This window comes from Podarcis muralis, chromosome 2, assembly GCF_964188315.1.
Source record: "Podarcis muralis chromosome 2, rPodMur119.hap1.1, whole genome shotgun sequence".
NCBI lineage: Eukaryota > Metazoa > Chordata > Lepidosauria > Squamata > Lacertidae > Podarcis > Podarcis muralis.
This window is the reverse complement of record NC_135656.1, coordinates 28,999,316-29,018,810: the sequence shown is the minus strand read 5'-3', so window position 1 is coordinate 29,018,810 and position 19,495 is coordinate 28,999,316. Positions and strand designations below refer to the sequence as shown.

Here is a 19,495-nt window from a genome sequence, read left to right as displayed (position 1 = left end):
GGGAAAGGCATGTTTTGATGTGTTTTGCACTGAAGCAATGGTGGGACAGTTGTTAGATTGCAGCTCCCATGAGCTCCGGGCAGCATGGCCAAATGAGAGGGAAGGCATCCAGCAATGCTTTGAAGGCCAGGAGTTCCCCAACCCTGCACCGAAAAGGTTTCATGGATGTGGCTGTTAGAATTCCTGCTCCATGATTGCAGTCATGGGATTGTTGTCTTTCACATGACGGTATATGTTTTGACTCCATAGAGTGGGAAGTGACGGAAACAGGATGTTTGTATTACTGTGTTCTGTGAAGTGGGACTATTGTCCTTTGTTCTTTTTCTCTTTGCTGCCTGATGCTAGAGAGAGAGGGAGCCATGTTGCAGTGCTCTGTGTGTGTTTATATGTAAATAAAGTAGATTAGCCAAAATGCTGAGTTGCTGAGGTCTGTCACGCAAGTTGCGCAAACTCAGCAGGTTCCTAAGTGTGCCGATGTCTGTTGGCATCGGGCGCTGTGTTGTTTGGGCAGAAGAAAGCTTTTGAAGATCCTGAACAATCGACCAGGAGGGAGAGAACATGCCAGTCGGGCATGTGTCTCTGCCAGGGTCCTACTCGAGTGTAGGCTGAACTCCTGACAGTGGCCACCTACTTTGCAGTCCTTGTGTACTGAAAGCTAACTGTCCTTCCTTCCTTCCTTCCTTCCTTCCTTCCTTCCTTCCCCACCCGACTACAGCGAATGTCTGCACAAGAGACCATTCCAGTAATGAACGGTGTCTCCAGCTCAGAAGGCGAAGATTACAACCACTGGTCCGACAGGAAGCCTCCTCAGCCTAAGTCCTTATCCCCACCCCAAACTCAGAAGCAGCTGAGCGACTCTTATTCCAACACGCTTCCTGTGCGCAAAAGTGTCATGCCGAAAAACAGCTACGCAACCAGTAAGTCAACCTCTCTCTCTCTCTCTCTCTCTCTCTCTCTCTCTCTCTCTCTCTCTCTCGAGTTTACTGGCATGTTCTGTATTCTGTATATTTATTTCCAGGGCTCTGCATTTTGATGTTTGGAATCTTTGCTCTAAGCCGCTTTGGGCACAGCTTATTGTGCAAAAAGAGGCATATGAGTAAATCCAGCCATTCTCTCAGGAGGCAGGTGGATATTTAGACAACCTTGCAGCAAACTCTCACCTTTTTTTTTTTTTTTTTTTGGAGTGAGCCATCTTTCTGATGCTGGGTGGAATAGCCACTGATATTGTTTCAGCATCAGTGAAGTGGGAGTGGGAGAAGGGGCATCGAAACACACGGAGGAGGGTGGCACAAAACTCTCTCACCTGGATGCCCTTCTGCCCCATCACCTACAGGACAGTAGCGCTAAGATCAGAGCTAAGTCCCTGCCTGTTGCCTTTTGCTGTCGAAAGAGCAGGCAGAGGCATAGTGCTTAGATCACAGTTAGAAGATTCCTGTGCCTGATGTCACGTGACATCAGGTGACTGGCAAGTGGGCATGGTTTGCCCAAAATGGACTTGTGGGGCAAATACAAAGGCTTGGCGCGTCTAATTAGACACACAGCCTGGAGATGTTCTCAACTGTAGCTCCAAATGGTTCTAGCACTCTGCCCATTTCTGTATAATTTTAGAAGAAAAGAGCCATATAGGGATAGCATATTTTTTGCAGTAATGTTCATAACAACAGGTACAAGCTAGACTCCCGTATCTGCTGCTGCTTGGTTGTAGCAGTGGATGAGTAATCTCTCTCTGCAGGGTAAGGCAAAGTTCATGGCATTGGACAATGGGTTATCCTACTGTGTTGCCACTGCTCCTTTCTGTGCCATGACAAACAGACATATACCTTAAACCTTATTTAATATTTGTTTTAACAAGGAGATTGCTCAGTGCTCCATGTCCATGTGGGTATTCCATGCCAGGAAACTCACCCAGCCTTTCTTTTCCCTCCTGTCCCTGCTCCTTTGCTGCCATTCACAAGCAGGAGGGAAAGGTTTAGGGTGATGAATGAAACGTTGGGTGCAATAGGGAGCTTTGTTTTGCACAGCAAAAACAAAAATAATAGTGGGGTGTTGGGAAAGTTACCTTGACCCCAAAGCCTGCAAAATAAGGACTCTTATGGGAGAGTGGTCCATTAAGTGGCCGATATTAAGAATTTGCTCAAGGCCATGTGGCACAATTATGAGGGATGCAGATTAAAACACTGGGGGTTTTTCTTGGACACCTGCATTACTGTACTTGTGTTGCCAACAGTGAAGTAAGAGATTTTATGAGTATGTATGAGTAATATGTTAGTTAGGTGGTACTGGTGGCTTGGGAAGCAAACCATTCAGCGCTGTTCCTTTTAGGAGGGCTTGTTCACAAGATGTCTCCCATAGATCACGTCCTCGCTCTTTTGTTGTTAGCTCATTCCTTGGAAACTCGCTCTTAACAGAGGGACTGCATTTACTGACACCATCTATCCTTATTTTTCATTAAAAACAAAACTTGTTTGTTAGAAGAATTTTATTCTTCAACAGAAACAATTCCTCCAAACCAGCACAGAAAACAATGTAAAAGCTCTTCTTTGTTAACCTTTTGCGTTGAGATGGCACCTGGCATTTTAAAGTAAAAAGAACGGGCGACATTGTCAAGCCTTGAGTTTTCTTCACATTGAGGGTCCACTAGGAGGGGTGGCGCTTACCTGACCTCCAGTCACCAAAGCCTCTGTGGCTTACCAGGACAGACGTGGGAGGGGAGAGGCAATAGCAAGGTCAGCAGGGTGCAAATGCATTGGTGAAGCCAATCCAGTGCTCCCCCCAGTGCCCTTGCAACACACCGACCGCCCCACTGCCTCACCCTTCCCCCTCTTGTAAGCCACAGCAAAGCTGGCGATGGGTGGTCAAGTAAATGCCCCTTGCCACACCAGCCACTGCTCAGTGTAGACCAGCGAGAGCCAGTTCTGATATTCCAGGATGAGAGTTCCAGTCCTGAGAGCCAGCTTTGTTAATCCTTTTCTTTTCCCACGCCAGCTGAAAACAAGACTCTGCCCCGTTCCAGCTCCATGGCAGCAGGGCTGGAAAAGAACGGCCGGACAAGAGTACGAGCCATCTTCTCTCATGCTGCTGGGGATAACACCACCCTGCTGAGCTTCAAGGAAGGCGACCTCATTACGTTGCTAGTGCCTGAGGCCAGAGACGGGTGGCACTACGGAGAGAGCGAGAAGACAAAATTGTGAGTGTGGTTGCTTCTGAGTCTTGAGAATGTGGGGGGAGGGCGTCCCTCTTAAAGGTATTCATTTGACATCATCTTCTTTATCCGAGTACCTGGAGGCAGTACTTCTGCCTTGCCTCTCTCGCACTTAGGTGTCTTGGCTTCTGAACATTCATACGCATAGCATAGCCCAGATCAAAGCTGGGATGATGGCGTCTGTGTTGTTAGTCCAGTATCTTACATCTGTATAATAAGGTAGGGCCAGAAGGCCAAGCACGAAAAGTTCCAAAACTGTGCAAGCCAGTATTTATTGGGGGGAAACCAGTGTATTTTGTGCATTCCTCACACTCTCCTTCTTCGAAACACATCTTGACTTTCCAGTAAATCGGGGTGGGTAGGCGTTTTTTGCGCCCAACTCTCTTGAGAGCCACAGGACAGCAGTGGGTGTGGCCAAAAGTGGTCCATTCCCCATGCATGGGGTGGAGTGTCACCCCTTCTTTGGTATACTATAGTGCTGGAGCAGAGAATGGGAGGTTTATTGCCCCCTCTGTGCTGCAGCCCTCTAGTGGCAAAGGGGCATTAGGAATAATAATCAACTACAGTAATACCTCCGTGAACGTCTGCCTTGACTAGTGTCCATTCCGGCGAACGTTGGCGGCAAACCCGGAAGTACCGGAACGGGTTACTTCCGGGTTTGCCGCTCGCGCATGTGCAGCAGCACAAACCTGCCCTGCGTCCTTTTTGGCTAGCGGCCGGGGCTCCGGAACGGATCCCAGCTGCAAAACGAGGTACAACTGTAGTGGGGAAATGGATAATCAGATCAGTCTTCTGATGAACAGGGGGAGGCCTGCATCTTCTTAATGGCGCTAAATTGGGCAGAGAAGTTGAAACCTAGCACCATGATGACAATGAAAGTTGCTTGGTGCTCTGATCTGATTATCTGGTTTTTTTAACACCCCCCCCCCCCGAGGTAACCAAACTGGGCCAGGGGGCTGGATGAGGCATGCCAGTACGCAACTCCTGGCAATAAATGCTGCCTATGACCATTTTGGAAAATATCCTTTACACTTTTTATCTTGTGTGTTGCACTGTGGTTGGAGTTTGGTGTGCCAACGTGCGGAGCACATAATGAACAGCTCTGCTCTCTGCTTTGAAGCTCCCACACTGTGGAAGGAAGAAGTCTTAAGGCATGCCAAAGGGAAGTTAAAAGGAATGGCAGAAATTGCAGGCCTTTTTCACTCCTAGAGTGTCTGTGGCATAACATGGAACAAAAGCTGTTGCTGGGTTAGACTGCACAGTATGTTTGCTAAGGAGTAGAGGAGAGCTTGTTGCTTGGCAACGGTTGTGTAGGTAGGTAAGCTCCTCCACAATCCCAGAGTGTTTGTGAGCTCTCACATAACCAGGATCTTGAGTCTTAAAAGGTCCTAAATCTGGAGCTACAGCGTTCACCAGTATTTCTCCCAGCAATTACCATTCTTTCCAGGGGGTCTGGGAAGAACTGAATCTCTAAGCGCAAGATTCAGGTGGCCAGCTTCAAATGGCAATTGCCCAAGTAAATTGCTGGCCCTGATAAGCAGAATTGGGCCTTGAAGCCTTTAAGGTCAAAGGAGAGTTCGCTGACATGCACTTGAGTTAATAATTTAGCCCAAATGGATGACCACACTGTGAGAGGTGATACTGGCAAAAGGGGCAGATTGGCAGGGATGGATAACATTTATTGCTTGAAGGCCCACGTTTACCATTTGACAACCCTTCAGGGGCCACATGTCAGTGGTGGGTGTTGGATGCTGATCAGCTGAGGAGGGGGAGCTATTGCTGCTCCTTTTTTATTTGGTGTTGTACTCATGACCGGGGAGGAGGTGATCTGCATCCCGCCACCCCCAAGTAAAAAAACCACTCGCCTATCAAAAATACAGAACATGCCACAAGAAAGTGTCCAAAATTACTTGGTTCGGAAAACATGGTGTGGAATTTGAGGCTCATACAAAATGTACAAGAGCCTTGAACCTGGGAAAATTCGACTGAGGGAGGTAGGCTGCCCAGTGCTGTGATTGTAGCAGATTTAAGTGGGGTTTTATTTTTCTCAGTGTAAGAGAGAGAAATAACTTTTAACTCCTCCTTCTGTTAATCTGTACCATAGGAGAGGCTGGTTTCCTTTCTCCTACACACGTGTGCTGGACAGTGATGGGAGCGAAAGGTTGCACATGAGGTAAGAAGGTTGTGTTGTCTGCTGGCTTCCACAGAAACATGTGGCGTTTGAATGACGTTTGTATTTATAGAGATCAGCCCCGCCCTTGCTGAGCCAGAATCCGTACCTGTCTCGCATTGCCCTCTTTCTGGCTCCTCTTTTGTCAGTAACCAGCCGTACCTGCCTCAAGTTTGTCAAACCAGTATGGCAGGCTTTGCTGCCAAAATATTTGGTGTCTGTCTGCCCCCCCCTCTCTCTCTCTCTCTCTGTGTGTGTGTGTGTGTGTGAGTGAGAGAGAGAGAGTGAGAGAGAGAGAGTGAGAGAGAGAGAGAGAGAGAGAGAGAGAGTAGGAACAGCCCAAAGCAAATATACTTTTGATGGAACGACTCCTATCGCAATGTTTTGTTAGTGATAAACACAATGGGCACGGATGACTAAAATTGAAAGAACCCAGGCCTGGGTGCGGGGGAAAACGATTCCTTGAAAGAATGAAGAAAAATCTGCATAAATGCTATGGCATCTTGAGAGATAGAGAGAGGTCTGCTGGGCTTGTAAGTCAGCATTGATTCCTCAGTTGAAAGTGAGGAAGGGGTCATTTCAGTGAAAGCATTCAGATGATTTATTTGTTTGTTTTATTTAAGATGTTTCTATACCCCACCCTTTGGTTTTTTTAAAAAAAGAAAGCTCACAGAGAGGCTTACAGAAGTCCATAAGAAGCTGGTCCCTGTTCCTGGTTTTGCAGTCTCGAAACGCACGGCACAAGAGGGAGGAGGGTTAAAACAAGCTCAAGCACGATTCCTTTAGTGCACTCACACTGTTCTGTCTATGCAATTTCTGGCGGTCTAGAAGACAGAGAGAGGGAGGCCTATATCCTAATCAAATGACAGTGGCAGCTCTCACTGTCTTGCCCTTGATAAAGAGCAGTCCCTCCCTGGAAGCAGCTTTCATATTCGGGAGCAGAGCAGGGAACAATATCCAGGCCAAGAGGGACAAGGTGGCTCCCATCACACAATTCTTCCCTCAAGTCAGCTGACATATGGAAAATTTCCAGGAGGGGACTTGATGGATTTATCTCCCTCCCTTGCCAATTTCCATTGTGGCTGCCTTGCCCTCTCTTGAAGTCCTCTTCTCCCCTCACCCCAGATCAAATTCAGGATCATAGCTGGTGACAGGCCAGGAGCACAAAATAACTCATTTCCTCAGGCAGCGGACTTAATGGCAGTTAGATATGTTAGTAACTGGCTTCTCTGGCCATCCTCAAGTAAGACGGTCATGAAGAGAGCAAGTTGGTGGCTTAAGTGCTGGGAAAGTACTCCTAGCAAAAATTCTGTGAAGTAAGGAAATGTTGTCGTTGTAATCATTGCCATCAATTTATTTATATCCTGCCTTTTCCTCTGACGGGACTCAAGCCGGCTTACATATAAAAATGAGAAGTGCTAAAAACATAGAAAGCCAATTTTCCTACGTTTGCTAAGCAAATTTTATCTATTTCTTCAGCCAAGGGAAAAGCAGTAGCACAGGAAACCTGCTGGACAAAGATGACATCCCCCCTCCAGATTACAGCATGTCTTCCCGAGCTTTCCAGTCACAGAACGTCAACACCTTCAAACAGAGGCCGTACAGCGTGGCAGTGCCTGCTTTTGCCCAGGTGAGGAACCTTACTGGGAGGGGAGAGGCGCTGTCTGTTGGTGGATGAAACCTGCCTTAACTGCCTGCAGCAAATTTGAATTTTCAGAGCATGAAAGTTCTGCTTTTGGCAGCAGCATTTTATTTTCCTGGTGTCAAACTGCTGCTTTTCTTTTTTTCAAAGAAAGCTTATTGTTAAAGCTAGAGCAGGGTTTCCCCAAACTTGGGTCTCCAACTGTTTTTGGACTACAACTCCCATCATCCCTAGGTAGAGGGAGCAGTGGTCATGGATGGTGGGAACGGCCTAACTGAGATTGGGCTGTGAGTGTTACAAGTTCCTTTTCTACTTCACAGCTCTGAGCAAAGAGCTTGCAGCTTCTGTCTAGACCCGGAATGCAGATGTTGGCGGACTACAACTCCCATTGTTCCTGGCTCTGCTGTGACTGCTGGGAGCTGGAGTCCAGCAACATCTGGAGGGCCCACAGGCTCCCCACACCTGTTCCACTGGCTGGCTAGAAGTTCCAGCATGCATGAGAGGGTTCCAAAACTGAGAGAGAACCTGCAAGATGTGTGGGCTTGTGGTTGGGAGAACTAACCTGCCTCACCTAGGCAATAAAGCTGAAAGCAGCTATATGCCAGGCTGGTTTTAACTGAGCAGCACTAGCAATATCTGTTGAGGTTTATTCCTCCCTGTGGGGACAGAGGAGTAATTGTGGGTGGATTTTACTGGGGGTGTGAATTATTTGCATTTTGTGGAATGTTCACTGGGCTGTATGCTGTATGCAACAAGATATCCAAGCCCTTCCCCCAACCTTTCGGGATATATTCACTTGGGTTTCTCCCCACCCCCACGTTTCCGGTTGCCTATAAAGGATTTGGAGACTTCTCCAGAGTAGAATGCTGGGAGGCAGTCAAGCCACTCTCTCTTGATGCAGCAGCTAAACCTAGGCTCTCTTTATGGCAGACTCTAGTTTCTTGCATGTGCCGCACCTGCAGAAAATGAAGTTGCCCTTGTTTTCTGTAGCCAAGCAGCAGCAGCAGAGCTGGGCCCAAAGCACAGAGCTGCGTCTGCGCCTTGGGTGGATGGGAGGTCGTTTTGCTAAAAGGAGTCCTGGTTGAGGCACTGCTGAAGTGAACATTCTCCAAGTGTCTGTTTTCTAACCTAGGTCTTTTTACGAGCAGGTGAGGCTTAACTTGCCAACAGGTGCTTATGTTCATTATTTGTAGGAGTACGTTATGCCCTACGGTTGTGCAATTAATGAATATTCCAATGGCCTCTGCCAACTGCTACCTGCCTCCTACCAGCCTTATCCTAGGTCAACAGCCGTAAGTCCCAAGAACGCAATGTTTCCATTGGGGTTTCTGGGGCCTGTTTTCTGCCTGTTGCATCTTTGTGGCTTACCCAACCTGGGTAACCCTGCCCCCTCTCTCCTTCCCATCCACATTCTTCCAAAAGAATGCATTTTTGGGGAAGCGGAATGAATCAGAAAGAGAAGCACAAACAGAAACTATGGAGAATAAGCGAACCCATTGGGAAATTATCGATGGGTGAGGCACAAAGAGTGGCAGTAAAACAGCAACGCAAATACCCAACTGGTAACATGTGGCCGTTCTATGAGTGTCTACTGCTAGAAATGGGTTGCTCACCCGTCAACAAAGCTTATTCCCCCCCCCCCTTTCAGGTTTTCAAATTGTAGAGAACAGGTAGCTAACATGGTGTCCTCCAATTGACTAGTTGAGCAGCTGTGCCGCTGTTTGGTTGAGTCTAGCCTTCTTGACTCTTGAGCCACAGCGGTTGCCACTCAGAAGGAGCTTGATTGCCAAACTTTGGCCATGTGGACTGGGGCTGATGTGAGTCCCAACAACTTCATCCGTTCCCCCTGGCACAAGTGAGCCTGGCAGACTCGACTCAACCAAATAAGACTAGTTTTTAAGTAAAAAGGTTAAGGGGATGGATGGAGGGATGCAGATAAAATCAACCAAGGTGACTGGAAAGCAAAAGGAGGCTCACTAGTTGGAAAACATTTGCTGCTGAAGCCAGTATTTTGCAAAAGGTGTCCTATTGTTCTGAGCTGCTTTGAGCTCAACTTTGTTGTTAGTAAAGCAGGATACAAATATTAAATCAAAGGCAGATAATCAGGGATGATTATTGCTGTCTAAAGATATTTCTAGCTGAGACAAAACAGCAGTATTTTGGTGACAGAAGAAGCTAGGGCAGTGGAACCGACAAAACTGCAAGTTTTAACTGAGCATAACTGTGATAAGATTAAATTACAAAATAATGGTAGTTTTGTTATTTGTCCGGAACAGGAAAATAGTTTGGTTTCTTAAATGAGTGGTTCTGAGGCTTTGACTTGGAAGCCTCCCTTCCCACAATCCCAGCCCCATTGCAGATAGATGAAGGTTTGTTAGTTATTACTGCCAAAAGGTTCTATGGCTAATGACCCTTAGTGAGACTTGGCTTGGGTTAAGAGCTAAGCATGGAGTTTAAACTTGATTGAGTGTTGCCCCAGCATTTATGCTACAGACCGTCAGCCCTGAGCAGCTGAAAATTGCTGCCTGGTGGGAAACCTTGATATTTTTGTCCAGAATAATAAAGTGGTATTTTTAAGCAAGGAAGTGACTGGAGTTTTCCAGGGAACATCCATAGTCCCCCTTGGCTTGCTGCATTTGGCTTCGCTGCAGCAAGCATAGCTCACAGGGTTTGAGCAGGGCTGGGTGTCTTCAAAATGGAAGGCACACGCATGCCTGCTGGAGCTCCCCAAGCTCACAATTTCCCCCTTAAATGTTGATGGGACTTTGAAGTGTATCACATCCAGGCTTGTGATTTGACTTCTCCTGGGACCCATTCGAGCAGGAAAAATAAGTGTCCATCGTTTTCTTTATATGTACCCATCGGAGCATGAGGATGAAAGAGGCAGCCTGCATTTCTCTGTGTGCTGCTGCTTCTGTTTCATCCATCTCGCTGATGCTTGGAAGCCATCGCTTTGGCATTTTCTTTTGAAGAGAATCCTCAAAAGAGATGAGACTATGCAGAGTCCTGTGCTTGCTTCCACCAGACATTGCAATGCCACCAACCTGCTTTTTCCACAGGGTGTTTTTGCAACAGTCCAGCAGCAGCAGCAGCCTGCACTGCAACTAAAAGTTAGAGACCTCTTCTGTCCCAAGTCAAAGCTGAAATGTCAGAGCTCAGTTTTTATCCTTCTCCTTCTACAGCTTTTGCTACCCAAAGTCATATTCTGGTGAAAGGGACGTAACCCCTTAACCATTCACTCTATGGCTTTGGTAGCTAAATCCTTCCTGAGACCCAAACACTTTGACTCTGCGCCAGAAAACGGTTGATTGTCAGTGTTGCTTTTATTTTTCTTCCATTGCTGTATTTTGGCAAATGTGGTTTCTTCTGCTGACTGACACCCTTGCTTTCTTTTTGTCCTCATCCACAGGGACTGGATGACTATGGAGCAAGACCCTCAAGCAGGTAAGAGGCTTGGACTTTTGAACCCATTGTAGATACATAAAAACACACACACACAGAAGGGAGACAGCCGTATCCCTGGATTGCATTCAACCACTTCCCCAAGCAGGCACAATCATTTGGCGCACTCTGAAAACGGCAATTTCCAGGGCTTAACAGCCACCTGCCTTTAAGTGCAGGATACAAGGAGTTTAGGTTTTGATGTATTTACATTTATTTTATCCCTTCTTCTGCCTGGAACCCAGCATGTGCATGGATACCAGGTGGTCTCCCATCTAGACAACTATGGTTTGTTGAAGCAGCAGTGAGCTCAATTGCTGCCTGCCCTGCTTTTCCCTCTCTTCGTGAATTCCAAGCATTCCTTGCAAACCAGAGTTAAATTGTGGTTTTTCTCAGTCTTAGTTGGTAGGGAGCAGCCAAGTACTGTACAAGAGAGGACCGAAGGTATTGGGGGACAGGACAGCACTGGTAATAGATTTCTGGACTGTGAAATATCAGGCATGTAAAAAGAATTCACTTATAGCAGAAAGCTTTCAAAAAAGCTATTTATTATAGGAAGCAGAGACTTCAAAACCCATGGTAAAGCAATACTTTTTATTAGGTCCAATCAAAATGTCGCAGAATAGTGAGCAAGCTTTCAAATTCTCCATATTTTTTTAGTTGTTAAGCATATGGCAGTGGGCAGCAGGGTAGAGATGCACGTTGAGCCTGCAACAAGCCTCAAAAGCGCAGTGGGACAGCCTAATAGTATCTTTCGCCTTTTAGTAGTCTCTTCCCCCGGCCCCCCAGAAGCTTCTAGGTCAAAGGGGATACTGCATGGCACTCGAGATGTGTTGCTGCTTCGGTTCTTGTCCATCGGATGCTTTTTCCTTTCGTGGTGCAAGTGCGGTTTGGCAGTATCCTGTCCTTTTTCTTTCTATTCCACAGCGGCAGTGGCACTTTGGTATCAACAGTGTGAGAGAAGGAACCTTGACTAGAAATGGCAGCTGCTGCTTGGAAGAGTTTTCTGCTTCTCTTCTCTTTATTTCTTTTCTTTCTTTTTCTTTTCTTTTTCTTCTGCACAATTTCCTCCCAACTACCCTCTTTTTTATATATAAAAAAAGTCGCTCTTCTTCCCCACCCCGGATTTCTATTGTGATCGTTAAGGAACCCATGGTGCTGCAACCCTCTCCACACTCCCTGCCACTTGCAAAAGCAAAAACACCCTTCCGAGTAGAAAATATTAAAACGGGAATTGTTAGATTTCGCAGCAGCAGCAGCGGCTGCCGCCTCAATGCAGTTTACATTTAACTCAATGGAAATCCTGCATCTCTCTCTTTCTCATTCTCTTTGTACTTTGTAAATGTTTTTTTTAAAATATATATATATATAAAGATAGTCCACAACCCCTTTTCAAATGCTTTAATGTGAGCTGCACATTAATAGCAAAATACAATGGATATTTTTTTCCTTAAAAAAAAATTAAAAAAAAGAAATATCTATATCTAGCTATCTATCTAGATGGATAGTTATAGATAAGATATATCCAGGAACAAATATGCATGGCCTATGGTGTACGTACTGTTATTTCAGATATCTTTCTTTGAACTTTACCATGATGCCAGTTTTTTCTGTCAAAAAAGGGGGAATGTGCACAGATAGACTTATAGGGAGGCTGGCTGGAGCAGAGGCTGGTTTCTCAGTGAGGATTGGACTGTTAACCTGATCCAACCAACTGAACTGAGCACCAACCCAGTATTCCTTTTTAAAAGGAGTTTGTTTTATATATACATATAATATATATATATATTTTGTAGGAAGGTATTGTTACCTCATGGTTAGCACTCTGGGGTAGTGGAGCCAAGTTGGGATTTCGGGGGGGGGGGGGGAGGTATATTTTGTCCAATTATGCAGCTTTCCAAATCAGTCCAAAGACTTTTTTTTATGAAAGTGAAGGGGTGGTCCTCCCCACATCCCCCTTTTGCGCAGAGGGGAGGGGGCTGGATGGAAAGAACCACATGTGTTTTGGGGGCGGGGCGGGGTTTTGAACTTTTGGTGATTTCAGGCAAAGTTCAACTGCTTCATTTCCTAAAACGCTGTCAATCTTCTTTGTGTATTCTTGATTAACTTCAGAGGCAAACCGGGTAGGATTGGAGTTAATGGCTACTGGTATTGCTTCTTCAATCACTGAACTCTGTGAACGTGGCCCCCCTGTTAAAGACTTTCAACACTTTCAGTTCCTGTTGCAAAGTCTGCAGTGTAAAGCTGTATTCCTATGACCCCCAATGTGATTAAAAATAAATAAATAAGACAGACAAAATGAAACTCAGAGCAAAATATTTTATCTGTATTGGAGGCTGCTGGCAATATTATCTTGACTATATGTATATATTATAAAAGATCTATCTCTACACACATAGTAAAAGTTTTGTTTTATATAATAGACTTGGGTCATATGTAATAAGAACCTCCTTCCATTGTTGTCATAACTTTGCTCAAAAAGACTTTTTACATCCAGGGTATTCTGTAGTAAAAGAATCGATGTAGAAAACAACAAAGCAAAAAAAATAATACACAAAACTTGTGTTAAGGATTGTAAAAGTGATGGGGGAAAAGTTCTGTGTTGTTTTTTTTAAAAAAAATAAAATAAAAGCAAAGAGTAATAAATAATAATAATGATGATGACAAATAGTCGAAGAGAAATGTGCCCTGTACTGAGATGTTTGAATAAAAGTTTGAATTCCTTCATCGAGTTGGGCTTGGGTGATTTTCTTCAGGTTTTTTTTTTTTAATTGCCTTTGTCACGAACAAGCCCTGCAGTCAGCAGTGTGTGTTGCAGGTATTTTCTACTAGGATGCTGAAAGATCCCATCCTGCCTTCACCAACTTTTCGTCCTCTTTCCTGCTTCATCCTCATCCAACTGTGATCTCTTGAACGCATCGAGTGCTTTTAATAGCTGTTTTCCCAGTAACCTTTTCAACAGTCCTAAGGATCAAACCGTAATCATTCCACTATTACAGATGGAATGCCGAGGCCGAGAGAGCAACTTGCTCTAAGGGACAAGTGGGGCATCTGCGCTGAACCTGAGCTTTTAGCGCTGATCTCCTAAATCCAGCAGAAAATTCTTTTCCAACAAATCACACGGGTCAGCTGGCAGAATATTAAACGGGATATTTGTCAGGGATTTATCATGGGAGAGCTTAAACCCTGACTAATAGGGGTTTTACCCACCATCATACGGAATAACCTGTTCAACTGAATTGTCAGGGTTTGTTTGTTTGTTTGCTTAACCAGTTTTTGTCCCTGCAGTTGGTTGTTTTCATCACAGCAGCTTATTATCGTATCACTGCATAGCAACTACTTTAGTCTAGTGAGCAAGTAGCCTATTCACTAACAGCTGGTCACTACCATACAGAATTGTGAGGATACTTGAGGGTGCAGTAAGCTCAGCCTCTCCCTGTGACTATATGAGACAAAGCAGTTGCTTTTCTTCCCACGGCCATGTTATATCCATGTGACGATCGAAATTCTCACACAGTTGCTTGGCTGCCTGAAGGTTTCAGCATGAAGAGGCTCTGTACAATTATCACCATGTGATCTTTGTTGTGATTTGTCACTCCTTTCCCAAACGCTTCACGAGTCTCGAAAGTTATGAAGACCCAAGTAAAGGGCGACTGTTCTGTGAATTTTATAGAAGAGGAAATAGAGTGTGGGATGTTTTTGGAGGATGACGTTTAAGCTTATATTCCAAGGAGTTGTCATTTCATTTTAGCCTCTGACCAGTCTAGAAAGGACCAGGGCCTCAATTTCTCTTCCCTTTTAATTGCCATTCATTAGTCGTAAGTTGTATAGTGCAGTAACAAATGCATCTTGCACCTGAATGTTGCGTGTCGAAGGGGCATCATCAGCTCCTGCTCTAAATAACTGATTCCTCCCCAATTGTTTATGGAGTGTGCATGTGTGCAAAGTACAAACAGCCTCTCTATTTTTCCATTTTTCCATTACAGCTCAGATGTTGAAGTGGCCAGGTTTTGAGAGGTGTCCCCTGACTGTGTATAGTTGTAAGTTCATCATTTTATCCCCCCACATGCCAACTCCTTTCCCTTTGCTCCCACCTCATTCCTAAGAGCGCTCTGGACAGACTTTTTTAAAATGCTGGTGAAGGGTGGAACCAGAATATGGGGATGGAGGGATGGAAAAAATTACCGCTGCTAAACAGCACTATTGGTGAATTCCGTTCTCCACCGATGATCAGTCAGTTCAGAGCTTGACTCACTCGCTTGCCACTCGGTCCACTGGTTGAAGTTTCTTTGCCTTTTTCTGGCTGACGGAAGCTGGATTCCCTTTCCTCCTCTGACCTTTGGAGCAGTGCTTCCCTTTCTGTAATCCACTCCTACGTCCGCACAACTCCTAGCATAATGCCTACCCCAAACCTCCATGCTCAATCCTCCCCACCCTTTTCTTTTCTGCTACATCACTCCTAGGGTTGAATTTTTCATTGGGTGCATCTAAATCTGGGCAGCTCTGGGGTCTCTATCTGGTTTCTAGCTTATTATTAGGAAGCTTTTTGCACAGCCGTAGTGACAATCTGCTAAATTCACTGGACCTTGGGGCCACTGGCTTTCTTACCCCTTTAATGTGATGGACCCACTCTCTTGTTTGGTTTCCTGTCTTCCTGCCAGGGCTCTTTCCTGGAACACAGGAGATCCAGTCCAAAAGTGCAGGGTATGGACATTCATGAACAAAAAGAGCCCTGCACCAGCAATGTCTTTCCATTGACTTATGGGTTACAGCAACTCCATGTGCATGCTGGGAAATGTGTGTATGGAAATGAATATTGAGTTGCTGTCCCAACACTTGAAATCATTTGGTATATCCTGTATGCACAGAGGGTCCCCATACATGTAAGGACATACTGACAAAGAATTAAGTAATGTTTTCTGCACAGCTGCTCATGTTTTCAGTGATCTCTTTGTTTTTGCCCTGTGATTCCTACACCAATATATGTATATACACTTGGGTTTATACTCCGCACTAGAATTCAAGTCCTAACTGTGTTGTTGAACATGTTGATCTGGGTTACATTAGCCAAGCCAGGTATGTTGATCCAACAGAGTGGAACAAAGGAAGTAATCTCAGAGCCAGGGAAGAAGTATGGTGGTGATAAAATAGATCTAGTTTCTGCTCTCCCTGCCACCCCAACTCTGCACTGAACCTCAGAAATTCAAGGAAGTCTTTATGCTGCTTCTATCAGGCTCTTGGAGCTTACCCCTCCTTTTCTCGTTTGCCATTACAAAAATAGTTAACTATTCTTTGATGAGTCACAGTGTGAACAATCTTCAATACTTTCTCCTCCTGTTTAAGTTCCTTTCAGCTTCAAGAATCTATTTTAGCATCCCCTGGGAGAAAAATGATCTTAGCCTCTGCATTAATTAAGTTGGGAATATTAATTGCCTGTGCTTTAAAAATAGGATAATTAATCTTTGCTACTGTGAACTGAGCAGACCTTTTTAAATAATCAGCTCTGGCTGCAAAGAGGTGCTTTGCTCCGGAAGAAGGGTGGCACTCCTATCCATACCTGCATTAGGGTGCATAGTCCCCCCCCCCCTCTTTTTTGGACTGGGGTTTGGGGCTGCTGCCTTAGCTTTTTGTACTTAGGTGTGATGACAGGATACAATGGAAGGGACCCATGAGGTCGTTCAGTATAAACTCTGCTGTGTTCAAGATCTGCAATGCAGGGTTCAGTTACAGCGTCTCTGGTTAAATACCTTCAGCAATACAATCTGTTCTGTTGAACAGCTTCTGCTGTTAGCAAGTTTCTTCTAATGATTAGCCAAAATCTGTTTTTCCTCTAATTTCTAACCATTGGATTTTATCCCGGTACCCTGGAGCAATAGAGAACAAGTCTTGCTCTATCAAAATACCTGTGGAACCATTAAAATAAACCTGTGTTTTTATTATTGTTTATATTTTGAATTAGATATATGTGGGGACACCAAAATCTTTTAAGTACTTAGAGCCTCTAAAGGTCTTAATCCAGACCTGCCTAAGAAATGCCTTCTCTCTTCAGTGATTCTGGTTTCTAGGTCTTCCTATACACTAGAAACTTGTGGAAGTCGCTAAAGCCATTAGATTCCCATTTGGAACTGCAGTTGCCTTTTTTGAGAATCACAAGTGCCCTAAACTGGTGTTTTGCTGTGTGAGCATCAAAACCTAATCTTGATGTTGTGCTAACGGTATCTCCAGAATATACTCTTGAGAATATTCTGTTAGGGCAAGACCATCTGTTACCATTATTATTTATTAATAATCTGGTACTGTGAGTGGATAACATTATTTTACACTCCTCATTCATTTGGACAATAACATTGAAAAAGGTCACTATTATTATCTCTTTGGGAAACAAAGCTCATTTCTCTGTCCAAGGCCCTTCTAAGAAGTGTTGGTCAAGCATGAGTTTAAACCCCTGGTGCAGTATTGGCTAAAAGGTAAAGGGACCCCTGACTGTTAGGTCCAGTCGTGGCTGACTCTGGGGTTGCGGCGCTCATCTCGCTTTACTGGCCGAGGGAGCCGGCGTACAGCTTCCGAGTCATGTGGCCAGCATGACTAAGCCGCTTCTGGCGAACCAGAGCAGCGCACGGAAACACCATTTACCTTCCCGCTGGAGCAGTAGCTATTTATCTACTTGCACTTTGATGTGCTTTCGAACTGCTAGGTTGGCAGGAGCAGGGACCGAGCAACAGGAGCTCACCCTGTCGCAGGGATTCGAACCGCCAACCTTCTGATCGGCAAGCCCAAGAGGCTGAGTGGTTTAGACCACAGCGCCACCCACAATATTGGCTACTGGTTTGTAATTCTAGATAAGATTAAGCCATTGCCATACATGCCAGTTCCCCCTTTATGAAACAATTGCCCAGTCCTCTCTTTTTAAAAGCAAAATACTTGTTAGTTTTTGAAGCATGCCTTTAATTTTAAACCACAAGGCAATTAGTTCTCCATAAAATAGGACAGGTTCCTCTCTTTTCTCAGCGTGCTCTCCTTGAATCAGCTGTACATGAGCCAGCTGGTAATGCTGGTATCTCAAGTATGTTATATATTGGTTTTGTGCATGCTGTGGGGATGCTCAGCTCTTTTTTGTGGGAATTGTGCATCACACATGGGTGCTTAAGGCCTTCTTTTTCTTCACAATCTGCCCTTTCTCCCACTTGCTCTTTTGATGCAACACACTTTCTCTCTGTCTGCTGTGACAGACTTTGCAAAAAAGCAGAATTCTATCTTGCATCTCATTTAACAGGTGGTTCAAAGCTGATCTGGTTTGGGTGCGCTAATTTGAGCATTCATACTTGCAAAATGTCTGTGTCCTCAAACCCTTGGGAGAGTTCACCCTACCATTGTGACAATGACATATCTCTCAGAGCACTCTTAACATTGGGAAGAAGAGGGAACAGTGTTTTTTTAAGTCTGATGGCAAGCTAGGGCCCAGCGCTAGCCTTCAAACGTGGCCTTCGCAGAAGTTGCAGCATTCTGACTTTTGCCTGCAACGTGGACATGACAGTCACTGAGAATTGTAAACTTTGAAGCTCAAAGGAATGTAAATGCATTCAAGGTAGAAATGGTTCATAACCCAATAGGTTCTTGTGAAGGAGAATTCTGCCTATCTATATATTGAGAAGGGGTGGCTAACCCAGATGTTGCTGGACTCCGAACTCCTGTTGCCTCCAGCCACCATGGCCAGTAGTCAGGCATGATGGGAGTTGTAGTTTAACAACATCTGGAGGGCCAGGTGTTCTACCCTTTGCCTTGACGCATTCTGAACCTGGAATATAATGTACGTTGGCGTTGTATCTACCTGTATGTTTATAGTGCAGTAATACCGTGGGGAAATCATGGCACAAAAATACGGGCTGCCTCTTTAGGACAGTTGTGACAACAACAGAGGACTGGGTGTGAGAGAGAGATAAAAATTAGACAAATACAGGCATTGGCGATTCAAAATTCACCAACAGAACTAGGCAAAAGAATGGTTCCCCCTCACCTTGAAGAAATTGCCTGCCTATTACAATAAGCACCAGTCTGTATTTTGCTTTATTTCTCCTTTTAGAGATAGCAGGCAATGTGGTCTTAACATCTGGCCAGTTTTGTGCCACCTGTTTCCTTTCAACATGTGGCCATAACTTGATCTGCTCAGCAATAATTGCTTTCAGTCAGCCTTTTTTGCCTTGCAGTTGTAACCTTAACCGTGTAGAAATGGTATTTCATATTTCTATGGCAAAGGAAATAGGTCAAGAGCAGGCAAACGGCTCTCGGCTAAGTATGGTAAGTGTTAAGACTAAATGAGCGTCCTCGTTTCTCAGACCCTTGCAACAGTGGTAGCAGCATGGATTGATTTTATTTACTTCCCCTACGAGGAATCACCCGAGGGCACTTTGGCAGTGCCATTGATTTTCTTGGAAGTGGGAAGCTATGTATTAATGGCTCCCCGTTCAGGTCTGGGGAGTGATTTCCAACAATGCTCCATCACCTGAAACTGCAAGAAACAGCCCTTCAATCCCAAGCAGCGACACAGAAATGGCAAGTGTAAATAAGCACTCATTTTCAAGCGTATTCCACCTGCCTGTATGTTGAGACCACACTGGATGGGGAGGGACAAGAAGACACTGCACGAACTCTGGAGCAAAAAGGCGTTACTTCGATAAAAGGGAGTTGATCGTTTTTGTGTGTGAATGTTGTGTGCTGCCAACGTCTTACATGGGATGTTATGTCTTAAAGACTGCCGTCTTCAGAGGGAAGGCTGCAGGATCTGAAATTTGTTCTTCCTGGCTCAAAACCCAGCCAGTTTGGAGAAATTTCAAGCACCATTTCTATGCTGCAGAGCCATGCTCCGCAAATTGTTGCCTGTTGGTGAGCAGCTGAAGCAACGCCCCCTCAGATCTCTCTGTGCCAAGATAGTTCAGGAATGCAGTTAGCTATTGGCTGGAAAGGCCTCCCTCACACCCACCCGGCGACCTTAAGTCAGGCTCTAGATTTGTCTGTGGCGGAGCAGCCTGCACCTGAGAGTGTG

The 19,495-nt window shown here is 45.1% G+C and overlaps 1 protein-coding gene across 5 annotated transcripts in view; it reads left to right on the top strand.

Moving 5' to 3' along the window:
* Positions 1–19,495, top strand: part of BAIAP2 (BAR/IMD domain containing adaptor protein 2) — a 134,346-nt gene that overhangs the window by 108,594 nt on the left and 6,257 nt on the right. Inside the window, exons 9-14 of one of the 5 annotated variants that reach the window (XM_077924082.1) lie at positions 716–917; positions 2,986–3,187; positions 5,307–5,375; positions 6,852–7,002; positions 8,208–8,306; positions 10,424–10,458. In XM_077924082.1, coding sequence (XP_077780208.1) covers positions 716–917; positions 2,986–3,187; positions 5,307–5,375; positions 6,852–7,002; positions 8,208–8,306; positions 10,424–10,458 — 758 coding nt within the window. Of the gene's footprint in view, positions 1–715; positions 918–2,985; positions 3,188–5,306; positions 5,376–6,851; positions 7,003–8,207; positions 8,307–10,423; positions 10,459–11,382; positions 13,187–14,441; positions 14,496–19,495 lie in introns of those variants that run through there. The other 4 variants (XM_028714691.2, XM_028714673.2, XM_028714680.2 and 1 more) reach the window with 4 other exon arrangements.